Below are 16134 nucleotides of genomic sequence, written 5' to 3' on the forward strand. Positions count from 1 at the left end.
CAGAAACAAAATTCTCTTTGTTCTTCTTTAAGATTAAAACAAAACAACTCATTTGTCTTTGCATTGTCTTTGTTTAGCATCACATTCAAATAATCAAATACATCCAAATTTTCAATAAATTGTGTAAAAATACCCATTTCAATTCTTGTTTAATAATTAATATACACACACAAAGAAGAGAATCCCACCAAAAAAAATGAAATAAAAATAAAAAAAGCAGACAAAAAAAGTGTGGAAAAAAGAAAGAAAAAGATAGAAAGGCACAGCTGAACTGGATTCACAGTAGCACAAAACTGTAATAATCACACAACAACACCAACAAACGATAAACCCAAAAAAAAAAAAAAAAAAAAAATCCCCCCTAAAAAAAGGCACAAAATTTACAGAAGAAGTGTTGTGTAGTAGTAGAGCAGAACAAAACCTGAAAGAGAATGAAGGCGTGTTAAGGAGGAAACCAACAGAAATTCCAAAAAAAATCGAATAATAAGAATTGGGGTTTTGTTAATTTTTGTCCTCATTTTTCTCTCTCTAAAAAATTCGAGCTCAATTCTTCAAGGTTGTAGAGAGAGAAAGTGAGAATTTTGGGGTGTTTGAAGCTTCATCTGATCTATAGTTACATTTTGTGTTTTCTGGGTTTGAAGCAGATCCAAGTGTTCTTGATTCGAATAAGTTTGCAACTTTATCATAATTCCGAAGGGACTGAAAAGTTTTTGACTTGAAGTATTTCTGGTAAGTTCAACACCCAAATTATGAATTAGGAAAATGGGTTGGTTTAATTTGTTGTCAATTGGGGTTTTTGGGGGGTAATTGATGGTGATAAAGTTGAAATATAGTTTAATTTTGGTGCCATTTTTCTGTTGATTTTGTTTAGTAAGTTATGCTGATTTTTGTGATGAACTAGGGTTTGTGTTGAGCAACGATCTTAAATCTATATACATCATTGTTATTTGGGTGGTTATTTATTGAGATTTTGTGATATGGGTTTTTGTGGATTTTGCAATTTGAGTTTTGTGGTGAAGGGATTTCACTTGTTGGGAATATCTGAGGGTATATGATTGTGGATTGATTTTAGTGTACCTACATTGAATTAATTGGACAGTAATCTTGCTTGACTGGACATGGATTCGAAGCTCATATTAATATGATTATGTTTACAATGATTTTAGGAAGAATATCTAAATTGGCATATTGAGTAGCCAGCATGGCCCGAATTGATATGGAATTGTATCATTGCTCACGCTAGACTGGCTCAGTTCTAATTGACTAATTGTGAAGACTGTTATACGTGGAAAATTGTTGCTGTGGGGTGGAGTTTGAAGTTTGCTTTGCTGGTGGTTGCTCTAGGGTTGTATGGATTGGATAGTGTGACATACAGCTAAAAGGGCGATTAAGGCACTTGGGATGCCTCCTTCTCCGTCATTAAGGCGTTCGCCTGTTGGGGATCCTCGTGGTGATAGCCATAAGAGGGGGCGCAGTCTTGGGAGTGGGCTATCATTTAAAGAAAGAGATGATGATCTTGCTCTATTTAGTGAATTGCAGAACAGAGAAAACGAGAGTTTTCTTCTTCAATCGACGGATGATTTTGAAGATTTATTATGTAATTCCAATGACTCTTACCTTGAATTACTTATTAATTGATTTTTGTTGATAATTTTTGTCTTTTGTTATTTAATGACTTACCATTGTTTTTCATTTCATTGTCTATTTGTTATAAATTTGCAGCTTCAAAAGTGAAGTCTTTCCCAGATTTAAAGCTCGGAATCAATATACCCGTTCGAGGAGAGAGCAGTGATCTGCTCAATGCGGATGGTGATAAGAATGATTATGAATGGTTAGTTTATTATTTAGCTGTCTCCTTGATAATATCGGCGTGCTTATATGCTATGATGGTTGGTCATTTATTTGGATGGTATCATCAGAGTTTTTTAAATGAAAAGCAGATTATTTGCCTCACAGTTTCTTGTTCTTTTATTTTGCACCTGATATTAGATTGCAATTAAGAGTTCTAAAATAATCTCCTATGTCTTAATTTGGAAGGTTATTAACTCCTCCGGACACTCCTCTCTTTCCATCTTTGGATGAGGATCCTGCCCCTGATAACCTTGTACATTGTGGTAGAGCTCGAAGTAGGCCCATCTCCATTTCAAGATCATCTACCGTGAGTAAATAAAGTCAATGGATTTTTTTTATGTTTAGTTATTTTTCGAAGCAGCTTCTATATTGTAACTTGATACTCATTACTCTCTACTCATATCACTATATTTACAGATGGATAGAAGTCAGAGAAGCAGTAGAGGTAGTCCTAGTCCGCAGCGTTTGAGCCTTTCTCCTAGGTCTAGCACTAGTACAATTAGGGGAAGGCCGTCTTCAGCTCCTCATACAAGTCCTGTTCCTGTACGGGCCAACACTCCATCAAGAAGACCCTCACCTCCTCCAGTCAAGCCTTCAACACCTCCTCCAAGATCTTTAACACCAACGTCACGGAGGACAACTGCTGGACCTTCTGGGTCTGTGGCTGCATCAGGGGCAAGGGGTACATCCCCTGTAAGTAAAAGCCGTGGGAATTCTGCATCACCAAAAATTAGGGCATGGCAGTCAAACATTCCTGGTTTCTCCTTGGAGGCTCCTCCTAATCTCCGAACTTCTTTGGCTGATCGACCTGCATCATATGTTAGGGGATCTTCGCTGGCATCTAAGTCAAGCAGAGGTAGGCAATCAAGGTCTCCAACTGCTTCCAGAAGCATCGGATCTTCCCATAGTCAAGAACGAGACAGACTGAGCTCACACAGTAAAGGTTCTATGGCATCCTCTGGTGATGATGACACAGATTCTTTGCAGTCAGCTCCTCTGAGTGTACCGGAGCGCCCTATGTCAAGAAAGGGAGTCAGTGGCATTTCTAGTGGTAGACCATTGGCTTACTCTAAGAAACCCACAAAGACAATGTCCCCAAGTTCTGCTCCAAAGAGATCATTTGATTCAGCAATGCGGCAAATGGTACATACTATATTAAATCCTTTGGTTTTTATTTATGACACTGATAAGGTCTCGTCACTTCGGTGAATCACTTGAGCCCTGATACATTACTTTATGCTGCTTTTGCTATTGTACGTTTAGTAATGATGTCATTGGGTTTATTGAAGTAACCTAGAATTAAATTTTTTTATTCTATTAATTATTCAGCAAGCTGGAATATTAGGCTTATATTCTACTGCATCATTTAAAGATTCTCAAGGTTTTAGATAGTCACCGAACTAATGTCCTTGTTCTGGATGTCCATACACAAATCATTGCTAGCAAGAAAAGTAAATTGAATTTGGTAAGAAAAAATGTTTGTTGGCCCCTCCTCCCTTTTGCCCACATGTTTTACTAATCCATCCATATTATATTTATTATCGTGGGCCATCTTTTAAGTGAAAATGTAGAAGTGATGGATGATAGCAAGTGGTTTTATATTGAGAGAAAAAAGAATCAGTGATTGGAGTTTGTTGGTAATTTTATATTGAGGGAGATGTGATTTGAGATAGTGGATAATTTTATCTTGAGATGAGGGAAAGAGAAGTCGGTGTGTTTGGAGCCTTGGACTCTTGGAGGTGGTGAATAGAGTTGTATTGAGGAGAGAGAAGTACATGTGATTTGAGATGGTGGGTAGATTTGTATATAGATGAAAAAAATTTAGATATGATAGGAGATAGTGATCCCATACCAAAAATAGTGTGTGAGCTGTAATATATTTTGAGACAATCCAAAAGGAATGAATACAATATATTTTGAGACAGGCGGATTTTTTTTAATTTTATTTAATTTTATTTTTTATTATGAACCAGCGTTGTTTGGTTCATTGAAGTCTTCTGAATCCAATTTTTTCAGACGGCTTATACAAATGCCTGATTAGTATAAAATATTGTCAGTTTGTTTATTAGAGCTATCTAGAACATCTCATGATAGTGTAATGCCTATTGTTTCTAGGATCGAAAGAGTCCTCAGAATATGTTCAGGCCACTTCTATCCAGTGTCCCCAGCACTACCTTCTATGCTGAAAAAGCCAATGCTGCCCATCGCACTATGATGTCCAACTCTTCTGTTACCACCAGTAGTAATGCTAGTTCTGACCTAGCAATAAGTGGCGCACATGATACTGAAGATGACGGAGCAAGTGAATATGCTAGGGCCCCTTTCTCTGATATCCAAGATGAGGTATTTGCCTTTGAAAAGATGGATGCCGGAAGTGAGGACACTGGGCATGAAGGAAATGGCACATTAGCTGAACCTGGAGAACCGGGAAAAAGCTCATTTGCACCTAATGCTGGAGATTCCAATCAACCAGGTCTTCATGGTAGTGCTGTGGAAGCTGTTGCAGTAGATGAAATATATGATTCTATGAAAATTTATAACCTTGAAAATGTGTTGCTCTGTTGTCGATGTGGCACCCAGTATCATCCCGTTGAGCTTACAGAAAAGGAAGATAATATGTGTCCTGAGTGCAGACAGAAAAAAGAATTGTTGGGCAACCCTTCCTCCGTAGTCAGATTAGAGACCACAGAGAATGCCACAGCTCCTTCGATGAATGTCTTTGAGCAATCTCATGTAACACATTCTACCCTTGCTCTAGGCAATGCTGATTTAAGGGATATTTCACAGGATCAGTTCAATCAACCTAGAGGTAACTGTCTGGACAGTTCTCTTTCAATGTCAGTTGGGGAGGAAAGTGTGCAGATGCATCCTGAGCAGCAAATAGTGGGAGGTCATACAACTGTTAGTGATTCATCTCTGACGGCTAACAGCTTTCAGGAGGTGCAAAATTGTTGTGAGAAAACGAACCGGAATATCAATGTGGCTGAAGGTGCTGGAATCTCAGTTCTTCTAATGAATAGATCCAGTAGTTATAAAGGGCCTCTGATTCATGGCAGGAACATCAACAGCAGTGCTATATCTTATGATGATCTTTCTTATGCTAGAGACTTGACTAGTTCAATGAGGAGCTCTATTGGTCATGGTAGTTTCTCTGCTACATCATCCATTGATCTGACTGCAGTTAGACATGGAGATATTGTCCAGAGACAGTTCAGTGGCAAGAGATCTGATGCAAGCTCAAAACATCAGAGCACAGGATCTTCACTTTCAGGGACTTCCTTGCCAGTTTATCAAGGTTTTGGACATTCAACAAGCTCACGTGATGGAAGTTGTGAAGGATCTGTCAGCAACATGAGGCATATTGCTGCAGGAGATACACCTGGATCACCTCCTGATCAAGTACTAGCTGTAGAAATTATGGAATTGCATGATGCAGTTCCATCTGTTTCTAGGGCGGCTGTATCTGGTGAGGATAACAATGGCATCTGTACAATTTCTGGAGAAACTGATCTTGAGGCTGACCAAATGGTTAGCTCTGAGTTTGAGGGCAAATCTCGAGGTTCTGCAGGGATAGATGAAGGGAATGTTGTCCATAAATTTGAAGAAGACCTAATGAAAAGTATAGGAAATATCCGAAATTTCGGAGAGACAGCAGTTGTCGAATCTTCTATAGAAAAAGAAACTACAGTGCCAGACAACAGGGTAGATAATGTGGAAGCCGCAGAAGATCATGTTCAGTGTGTTACATCTACAATGTCAGAAATAGAAATCAATGATTCTCATCCTAGTTCCCCAAAGTCACAAATAGATATGGTCTCCAAGGAAGAGTTGGAAGATCATTCATCTACAGCACATCACAATGAAGATGTCAAGGGTTCGTCTCTAAAGTCCAAGGAATCAAATCATGCTGATGGGATTGCAGGTATAATATCTTTCTTCTGTCTAATTTAATTACCATTCAGCGCTTCTATCTAATGTGATGGTTTCTGAATTGTACTTTATAATTGTTGTGTTGAGTAACCATTTCCTTGTGAAATTACACATTCTCTTTTATTAAGGGCTCTATAAAGAAATCTTGATGCCTAAATGAACAGCAATATAGGTGCTAAATAAGCCTAAAGTGTGATCCATTAGTGATCCTCTTGACCGAGTAGAAGTATGGATTGGACTTTAATTAGAGCAGTCTTATCCTCATTTATGACCTTGGCTCTACAACACACACAATTTAAAAAAACTGTTTTCTGCTTACGTGCTGTTGTGGAGTAATATATGGTATGCGAGCAGCCAAGCACCCAAGAAATTATGTTTCTTGCAGGGGTTGTTACAGTTGGTAAATTTCTCCATTTGATAATGCCTCCCTTCCCAATTTGACTTACTGATTATGGAGAAGCTGCATAATACATCCAGCCATCATGGATTTACAGTTAGTTTATTGTATCTGACACTCATGATATCTTTTGGATGATTATTGTAAGAAATTCTTGCTTATGCTTGCAAATAGTTTTTAGGATGTTCTACATAGTCCACCCTCTTTTGTTGGTAGCATGAAGTTTCCCATGCTAGCTATCTTATTCAAAAGCATACTAAAATATAAATACCACATAATATGACTAGTTGGGCTGATAATTTGCTGGTGCTTTCAGAGGAATCTACTGTGACGGTGGAAGAACAGGGAGGGAGGAGGACAAGAAGTCTGACACTAGAAGAAGCGACAGATACAATTCTCTTTTGCAGCTCCATCGTTCACGATCTGGCTTATAAAGCTGCAAGTATTGCGATTGAGAAAGAAAAAGAGAATCTAGAGCCATTGGAAGGTTCTAGACCAATGGTTACTATCCCAGAAAGACGTAGCTCTGACAAAAAAGATCACCGTGGATTTACTAGTGGTAGAACACCGAAAACTCAGAAAGCCAAAAAGGGGTGGGCATCAGAAACAGAGGTAAAACCTCCTCTCACCGAAAATGAAGAGAGGTCAAATGAACCTGTGGTTCGGAATGTTGGGCTTCCTAAAAATGCCGATAGCATGAAGCCCCCTAAATTGGAATCCAAGTGCAACTGCACGATAATGTGAGATTTATGTTTGTCATATAGGATTTTCCGGAAACTTCTAGTTACGTTTTGTTTTTTTGTTGGGGGGGGGGCTTGTTAGATAATTGCAAAATTTTCGCTTCCAAATTATTTGTAACAGAGTACCACGTTTGTGTGGGGGGTGCATAATCTTGTAAAGTTTCTTGTCAAATTAGGCTGATGTTATTAGAGAGAGGTAATTAATGTATGTTCTTGCTCCATTTACCACATGATTGCTTTAGTCAGATTCAATTATTTTCAGGTTTGATTAGAAGATGTTTGACACATTTGTTTCATTTGATTCATCAGCGAAGAGCTGGAATAAATATTTTAGGTTTTTCTTGGCTTGTCAATTGTCAATTAGTGTCATTATGTGTATATTTTTCTAATATAGAATTTTCTATTGACATTTAGGTAAATTTTTGTGTGAGATGGTCTCACGGTGACTTTATATTTCGGATGCTAATTACTTGATTTAAGTCTTGGGGGTGGAATTAAGACATAAGATCCTTGATAACATCATTTGCTTTTTGTGGCTTTCACCACACATGATCTTAGCTGATTTAGGGCTTGTTTACATATACTGAATTGAGCTGAAGTGATCTGATTAGAGCTGAACTGAATAGAGTTGAAATGAATATTTTATGAGAGAAGGAAATACTGATTGGAGCTGAGTTGAACTGATTGGAGATGAACTTAACTGAAATGATTAGAGCTGAACTGAAATTAAGCTGAAGTGAACAGGCCCTTAGTTTTTAGCTTAGGGTCTGTTCTGTTCAGCTTAATTTCAGTTTAGTTCAGCTCCAATCAGTTCAGTTTAGTTCAGTTCAGCTCTTAATTTCCTTCTCTCATAAACAATTCACATCAGCTCAGCTTAAATCAATTCAGTTCAATTCAGCTCAGTTTAGTAAGAACATGCTCTTACTTTTTACTACGTATTATTTACTGCTTACCGACCCAAAAAAGAAAGATGTAAACATTTTGGCGGGAAAACGCAAGATAGAAGTATGGTATTGGTAACTCCATAGAAAAATCACAACTATCTGCAAAAAATAAACAGTTTAGTCATCTTCTTCCTCACTCAATTCTTCAACTTTCATGGATTCAGATAGCGATTCCGATGGCTCTCACATTTCTGCAACTCCACCCAGAAATTTAACACCTTCTCCTCCTCAAAAACCTCCCCAAAAACCCATCTCAAATGTCAAGCAAAAGCCCCCAAAAACCCAGCAAAAACCCTCTTCAATTTCATCAAAATTCCCACAAAAATCTTCTGAAATCCAATACCCAGTTCGCCAATCTTCCGATTCCACCCTCCTCCCATCTTTCTCTCTCCCAATTAAAAAACCCACTTTCAATAATCCCGAAATTTCTGGGCCCAATTCAATTAGGGCTGGTTTTTGTTCCTTTTCTAAGTCTAATTCTTTCACAAAATTTCAGAAAAATGCTCTTAATTTTGATGATAGTAGTGAAAAGGATCCAATTTTGCCATCTGGGGCGGGTTCGAAACCCGATTTTGAGGTTAAATGTGAAAATGAAGGTGTTGGTTTAAGTAGTTTGAAGAAAAGGGTAGTTAGGAAACCGTCGAATTTGATTGGATGTGGGTCTAGGAGTGAGTCTAGTTCTAGTATATTGCCTGCAAAAAAGCCTAAAAGTGGGGGTGAAGGGAATTTTGTGAGGTTAAATATTAATGGATATGGTAATAGAAAGTTCAAATTTAAGGGGAAAAATAGGAATTTTAGCTCAACAAGAAGAAGTAATTATTATAAAAGGAGTAAGAGAGGATTCGGGGCGAAAAATGGTGTTGAAAATAATGATGAAGAAGGATTGGGGTTAGAAAGTAATGGGAAGCAGGTAAAGGGGGAGAGTGAAATGTCAATTATTGATGCAGAACTGATTAAGAAAGCTGTTTTAGATGTTAGAAACGAGGCGACCGATGAGAATTTGGTGAGCTTATTGAAGCTTACACATGGTCATGATTCGTTTCGAGATGGGCAGTTGGAAGCTATTAAGATGGTGCTTTCAGGGCAATCCACTATGTTGGTTTTGCCTACTGGTGCTGGTAAATCACTGTGTTATCAGCTGCCAGCAATTGTTTTTCCCGGGATTACGCTTGTGATAAGCCCCTTGGTGGCTTTGATGATTGATCAATTAAGACAGCTTCCTAATGTTGTGAATGGTGCTTTCTTGAGTAGTAGTCAGGTGGTTATTACTCCCTCCTTTTGGTAACTTGTTTGTATATTGTTCGATGTTCTGCTAATTGGTTGATGTATTATACTTGAATGTTTTAGTCGTGGGAGGAGGCTTCGGAGACTCTAAACCTGTTAAAAGAAGGAAGCATAAAGGTATATACTTGTATTTCAACTTGCAGTAAAAGACTTTCATTTGATGTGTTTTGATTGATCTCTTACAACTTTGAATTTGTCTTATTTCGAACTGATGGAGTGTGTAGAGATGGCTAGAGTGAATAAGTCAGCATAGTATGTTCACTCTATTATGATATGAGTAGCAGCTAAAGCTGTTCTTTGGTATAATTCAGGTGCTTTTTGTTTCACCAGAGAGGTTTCTGAATGAAGAGTTCATGTCAATCATATCCTCTTGCTCATTGATATCGCTTATAGTGATTGATGAAGCTCACTGTGTATCTGAGTGGTTAGTGACTGGAGGATTCCTTTTTCTTTGTTGTTTGAAATTCACTTAATAAATTTTGCAGCTCGCTTCTCTGATATTTTCTACCTTAGGTCCCACAATTTTCGGCCTTCATACATGAGGCTAAGGGCGTCTGTACTTCGTGATCAACTGAAAGCTGGATGCATACTGGCAATGACCGCAACAGCAACGAAGAAAACACTGGATGCAGTAATGCATGCTTTGGACATTTCCTCAACTAATCTGGTGAAGACTCATCAGCTTAGGAACAATTTGCAATTGTCTGTGTCTCTGTGTGACAATAGCAAGTATGTAAATCACAATGCCTCTAAAAATGTGTACTTCTCCTGATCAATAGTTGTATAAATGACTATAACTTGTGTCATTGTGCTGGCTGAACAGGATTAAAGATTTGATTGCAATAATTAAGTCATCGCCATATTCTGAACTCAAGAGCATCATAATTTACTGCAAATTTCAGGTACTTGGTCATGTTATCTCTTATTTTCGATGATTTTCTTTGATAATGTTTATATCAGATACTACTGACTATTAAAGGGCATCTCTTTATGTGTCAAAATGGCTTGAAGTTTTAGTTTACTTTATCTACGTATCAAAGCAAATTCTGCTGCATGTAATACTTGCTTAGTTAAATAGACAAGCTTGTGTACCATGCTCTTTAGAAGACATATATGACATATTGTCTCTTTTTTCCCACTCACTTCTGGTGCAGTCAGAGACGGACATGATCAGTAAATACTTAAGTGATTACAATATTCGTGCAATGGTTAGTAGAAAAATCGGTTAGTCCATTCACTTCAGCTTATCCTGGATTTTTTATTGTAAAAATCTAACAAGTGATTAGTCATATTTGATAACTTTTTAGAGCTATCACAGTGGCATGCTGGCAAAGGATCGTAGTCGTGTCCAAGCATTATTTTGTTCCAACAAGCTCAGAGTGGTAACATATCATCCTGCCAACATTTTTTTAAAACAATTGTAGTCTTGTCATTTAGTTCATCAAGTCTTATATTATCTGTTTTGACTTTGGTTCTAGGTTGTAGCAACAGTGGCTTTTGGGATGGGGCTTGACAAAAGTGATGTTGGAGCTGTAAGAAAGTCTCACTTCTGAACTACTCTATTTATTTACCTAAGATTTCAGTACTGTATCCAGAATAAATACAAGGGAGTAAATCAAATGATAGTGTTATGGTCATGCAAGTGTATTATGTCCAGAAAAAAAGAAACTCGTAATTTAGGAACCCCTTTGGGTCATCTAACATAGATCTCTATTTACTAGCCGAAACACAAAGTTTCCTTGAATTTGAGAGGATGACTTCCAGAGGTTCCTTTCTGTTTCAGGTCATTCATTACAGTTTGCCAGAAAGCTTGGAAGAGTATGTTCAGGTTTTTCCTTTTGCTCTGCCAGTAGTGCTACTGTCAATGCATTACTTGTAATTACTGATGATACTCATATTGCTTATTTAGGAGATTGGACGTGCTGGACGTGATGGGAGGTTATCATATTGTCATCTCCTCTATGATGACTCCAGCTATTTTAGGCTACGCAGTCTTATGTACAGGTATTGTCATTATGCTATATGTGTTCTTCATAGGCAGTTCTTCCAAAGTATAAGAAGAAGTGTTATTTATTTTATAATATTCTTCATTTGGCAGTGATGGTGTGGATGAATATGCTGTGAATAAACTTCTTTGTGAAATTTTTAACCATGACACAAGACCGAACGGAAAAATTCATTCACTGGTCAAAGAATCTGCATCTCGCAGATTTGACATCAAGGAAGATGTATGTTCTTTCCTACGACCTCGTTTTAGTTTATGTTAAAATACGCGTAAGGGTACCTGTCGGACAGTTCAATTTGACCATCTTACCAGAGTTGTGGGTTTGCTTACGAGGGCATTTCTTTTAGTACTGTTTGACTGATGATTTGAGTAGTTTGCTGCTGAATATTTCAGGTGATTCTAACAATCTTAACACAATTGGAGTTAGGTGAAGTTCAATACTTGCTTCTTCTACCACAAATGAACGTTACTTGTAGCTTGAATTTTCATAAGGTTGATTCTTGTCTCTTAGCTAGTAGTGTTTCCCTAGTGCTCTTACCTGAATTAGATTCCAGTGAAAAGAAATAATATGACTAGTTTCAGTAACAAGAGCACCATACTAGTGACCAATCTTTTCATAGTTCAAACAGATTCTTCCTATGGAATTGACCTCTGTATATCATGTGCTTGTGTCAATGCAGACTCCTCCTATGGAATTAGCTGCCAAATACCCTCTAATTGGAGGAATTTTGAACAAGTATGCTCTATCTTCCAGGAAAAAAAAAAAAAGTCTTATTTCATTGTTGCTCATGAATTTGTACTTAAAAGCTGTTATTTTTTCAGGTCTGACACTAAGCATGGGCTACATGTGTTTGACCTTCCCTCTGTGGCAAATTCTATTGGTCATACAGCAGTGGAACTTCTGAATCAGTTGCAAAATCTCAAGGTCTGGATGTAATTTCCCTATTATAATTTTAATGGTAAATATGCTAGACAGTCTATTTTAAGCACATGTATATAGTCAACTGGGAATATTTTATCTTTGGTTTGTACTGAACTACATTGTGTTTCACTTATCTCTACTTAATTTGATGAGAAGCAGCAGGAACTAATTGATTTCTATCTGGGGCTCAATAGCTTTCTGCAATAGCAAGAGTAGCTGCTTGATTTTGATATCAGTCTTATTACTCGGAGAAGCCGTGTGTATTGTGCCAGGCTGATGGTTTTATTTGGGTTATAGCCAATGTTTTTGGCTATATATGAACATAGAATATTTAGAACAACTTACAGTGAAAGCTGTGCTACTTAGTCTCTTTATTCGCCTCAAGCACCCTCTTAAGATACTTGAATCTTTATCAACTTTGTGTAGATATTAGCTCTTGGATATATGTCCATGTCTGATACTTGATTACTGAATCTGAATGACATAGATCAAGTGAAAAGCCAATTAATTCAGAAAAGTATAATTCAGAAAGTCTAAAGCTAGCTTTTAGCTTTCATATACTTGTAATAAAAGGAGACCATGACATATATATGTACACAAGAACCACCAAGCCTTTAGTCATTATTTGGATTGGATACAAAGCAGCAAAACAGGCCTTTGTAGAGATTTTGTGAAATCACACTAGCTCTCAGTTGACTATTACGATCATCACCGGTTGATTGGGTGGGGTTCAGCTAGCTATTACAACCATCCCACTTGATTGGGATGGGGCATTACAGTTTTTAGTTTTTTACTAAAAACTATGTGACTAAAGTTTTAAAGTCCAAACCATAATTTATGTCTTGAGTTGATTCTATATTGTTGAAATAATAAATTAGTCTTTGTTGCATTTCAGTCTATGGGAGAAATAACATATGAACTGAAGGATCCTGGGTACTGTTACATCATTATGCATGTTCCTGAGGACTTGTGCTCTCTGGCAACCCAGATGACCAAATGGCTGTCAGATATTGAATGTTGTAAGGTATTTGCAATACTATCTGTTATACTTCTCCTTTTTATGTTAATTTTCATTTCTTCTAAGGAGTCTAATCTATAATCCCATCTCTCTAATTAAAAGGTATAACTCAAGATGGTAACGGTTTGTTCTGAGCCTGGAAACTTGCATCATTAAACTTGATTTTTAACAGTTACCTAGTTATTAACCTTGAAAGCTGCAGCTTTTTTACATCCCTGCCTACACGGTATCGACAGACTTGCTGTGGTCAGATTTTACATTTTTGTGACTTGTAGGAATTCCTCAAGTTCTTAGGACAAAAAGCTATGCTTAACAGTGCTACATGATGGTATACACCAACAAAGTTGTATAATGAAACCATACAGGGAAGTATTTAGTTGGACTATAGTTTCATTTTCTTTGGGGAGGGGGGGGGGGTATGGGCCTATGGGGAGGTTTAATACTATTCCCCGTGCTTAACTCTTTGGTACAAGTAATTGTTCCTGCAACAGTGAGTCGGTGAACTATCCATTGAGGTTTTGTGATTTTTCAGTTATTATCTTATTACATGTTTTAATATGATTTGCATTATCTCTGATTAATAGGTTCGTAAATTAGATGTGATGTTCAATGCTGCAACCTTTGCTGTAAAATCATGTGAAAGGACACATGGCTGTGATGTCGTCCAACACACAACATGTTTGCAGAGGATGATTTCAGAATACTTTACTGAAGAAAATGTCAGTGTCTTTCCCACAAAGATCAAGCAAAACAGGTATATACAAATATATAATTTTATTGCTGTATATCTTACGATGTATTGTTAAGCCAAAGATAAATAGTAACATATTGTATGATTGTCTTTTTTGTGTATAGAAGCCACAGAATGATATTATAAAAGCTGTCTACTAAGAAGACCACTTAATAACTTTTTTGCCAAATCTTGGTATAGCTGAATAAGCCTTTGGTATATGTTGACAGACTAGTAGTTAGGATAATTGATGTTTCAATAACTTGGAAAAAGAGCCAATACAATAATGAAATTTCCTCCTTTCATCATCTAGTTTTCATCATCCTTATCAGATTTATCTAACTCAAAGTCTTCCAGTGCTATTTTTCATTATTGTATTGCTGAAGACGCAAAATATTTCATGTATCTTGTGAAGTTGTGAGCATATTACCTGTAGAGAGATCTGGATTGCTTCCATCTTACATTTTTTAACCTAAATATATTATAATCCAGGTTATTCTGTATGGGGATAGTTTGCCTTGACAGCTAAATAGAATATTTAGCTGACGACTTAATTTAATATAATTGATCCTCGTAAATCAGTTTTTGTATTAAGTATCTTCAAGTAAGATGATTTAATGCCTAGTTGCTTTGCCTAAAACTGGAAACTTTCCCGAAAGCACAGAAAAGTTTTGTTACCTTTTTAAAGAATTTTTTTATATGTATACTGATCAGCAATGTACATTTGTGCAGCCCATTTCTTCGAGCAGATATTAAGGTAACGGTCAGTTTGGTACTTTAATTCTTTTGTGTTTAGGCAACTCTATCTGACTTTTGAACTTTATTGTACTTTTTGGCAAATTGGCAAAACAGGTCTTCCTGCAAGGCTCTGGAACCAAATTCACCCCACGTGCAGTTGCTAGAATAATGCATGGCATTGCTAGCCCAGCTTATCCTTCTTCAAACTGGTCAAAAACTCATTTCTGGTAAGTAGTACTGTTTGCAAAGCCTTGCCTCGAGTAATCTAGGGATTTCCCCCAGTCTTACTGGTTTCCAGTGGCGGAGCTAGGAATGTAATTGCTTGGATTCAATTATCATTAAGTGGAATCATGGTTATATTTTTAAAAGGGAAGTTACTCCAAGTAGACAACAATGTTGTTTTTTCCTCGAGTAAGTAAACCAACAAAGTGGCCTTAAATTGTTCATAAGGTGGCTAAATATCTGTTTATTAACTAAATTGTTATTGTTGTTTTCGTCGCTTTTCTCATTGTCTGATTCCTGCAAACTTTTACCCTGAAGCCTTACACTCTTGACACCAGCATCTCTTTATATTAAGTAAACTTGGAGAAACACTGCCCGCTTTTATACATCTTATATGTCATTTTACGATATTTTTTCCTTTGTTCATTTGTTTCATAATGAGTTCTCATCTGGAATGAATGATAGACCAATACTTTGATTTCAATAAATGCAATTGTGGTTGGGTGGGTGGGTGGGTCGTTGTGCTAGCATTGGTGGCTGGTCCGCATTATGATTTGATATGAATCTTAAGCTGCTTATCATTTTTGGGTTGCAGGGGAAGATATACAAATGTAGACTTTAATGCAGTAATGGAAGCAGCAAAACTGGAGCTCATTAATTTTGTAGGGAAGGATGGAACATAGATGTTATCACATAGGATTGACAAAATACTGAAAATAGATCTGAACGATTCTGTGGGCACAAGATCAAACATCTGGACTCTTGTGGTACTATTGCTCATAATCTTATTCCGAAATTGTCATGTGATGTATTTACTGCCCATTACCGTTGAGATCAAGATCACAAATGAAGTGTAGCAGCAAGGAACCATGTCAGCCGTCAGGGATCAGTTCCATGATAAGGGTGCAGCAGTATAATGGATCAATAGAGGAACAGCGTCAGTCCCCCTGTACATTAGCAGTAGCATTACAGAAGGTAGCAGGATTCAGATTTCTGACAGATACAGCAGCATAGAGCCTTATTTGACACCTCTTAGTTTTAGTTTGTATTACTCTGTAGTAAAATATTGTGATCAGTTTTGATAAATTATACTTTCCTAATCATCTAGTAGAATTAGGGTTTGAACTTCAAAAACCTCCATTAACGAAAAAAAATAATAAAAATTAGAGTACACTCAAGCCGTTGAAGATGTGAGTTCATCTTGTAGTGTATCCTCCTATGATGTAATCCACAAGTAAAATGTTTTATCTTGTGTCTTAATTGGTGCCCATAGATATCTAAGATAGTAGGTTATAAGTAGTATATGAGTTATTGGTGTTGAACTAGCATATGCAACACTTATTGATATTGAAA

General features: G+C 37.1%; 2 protein-coding genes across 2 annotated transcripts; both read left to right on the forward strand.

Annotated features, from left to right (window-relative positions):
- The first annotated feature begins 208 nt into the window (after positions 1-208).
- On the forward strand, positions 209-7273 carry LOC145601313 (uncharacterized). The gene is made up of 7 exons (XM_081657312.1): positions 209-729; positions 1167-1597; positions 1723-1831; positions 2038-2158; positions 2269-2994; positions 3967-5773; positions 6495-7273. The coding sequence occupies exons 2-7, from the start codon at positions 1402-1404 to the stop codon at positions 6920-6922; spliced, it is 3387 nt and encodes a 1128-aa protein (XP_081513438.1). The 5' UTR covers positions 209-729; positions 1167-1401; the 3' UTR covers positions 6923-7273.
- A 743-nt stretch (positions 7274-8016) lies between these two features.
- On the forward strand, positions 8017-16057 carry LOC145602036 (ATP-dependent DNA helicase Q-like 5). The gene is made up of 19 exons (XM_081658145.1): positions 8017-9120; positions 9210-9263; positions 9458-9570; positions 9660-9875; positions 9970-10048; positions 10301-10354; positions 10454-10528; positions 10625-10678; positions 10930-10974; positions 11056-11150; positions 11245-11374; positions 11545-11643; positions 11832-11887; positions 11974-12076; positions 12969-13097; positions 13676-13845; positions 14554-14578; positions 14674-14786; positions 15377-16057. The coding sequence occupies exons 1-19, from the start codon at positions 8017-8019 to the stop codon at positions 15462-15464; spliced, it is 2802 nt and encodes a 933-aa protein (XP_081514271.1). The 3' UTR covers positions 15465-16057.
- Positions 16058-16134: the final 77 nt, after the last annotated feature.

The sequence above is a fragment of the Chenopodium album genome, chromosome 21 (genome assembly GCF_948465745.1).
Source record: "Chenopodium album chromosome 21, dcCheAlbu1.1, whole genome shotgun sequence".
NCBI classification, from domain to species: domain Eukaryota; kingdom Viridiplantae; phylum Streptophyta; class Magnoliopsida; order Caryophyllales; family Amaranthaceae; genus Chenopodium; species Chenopodium album.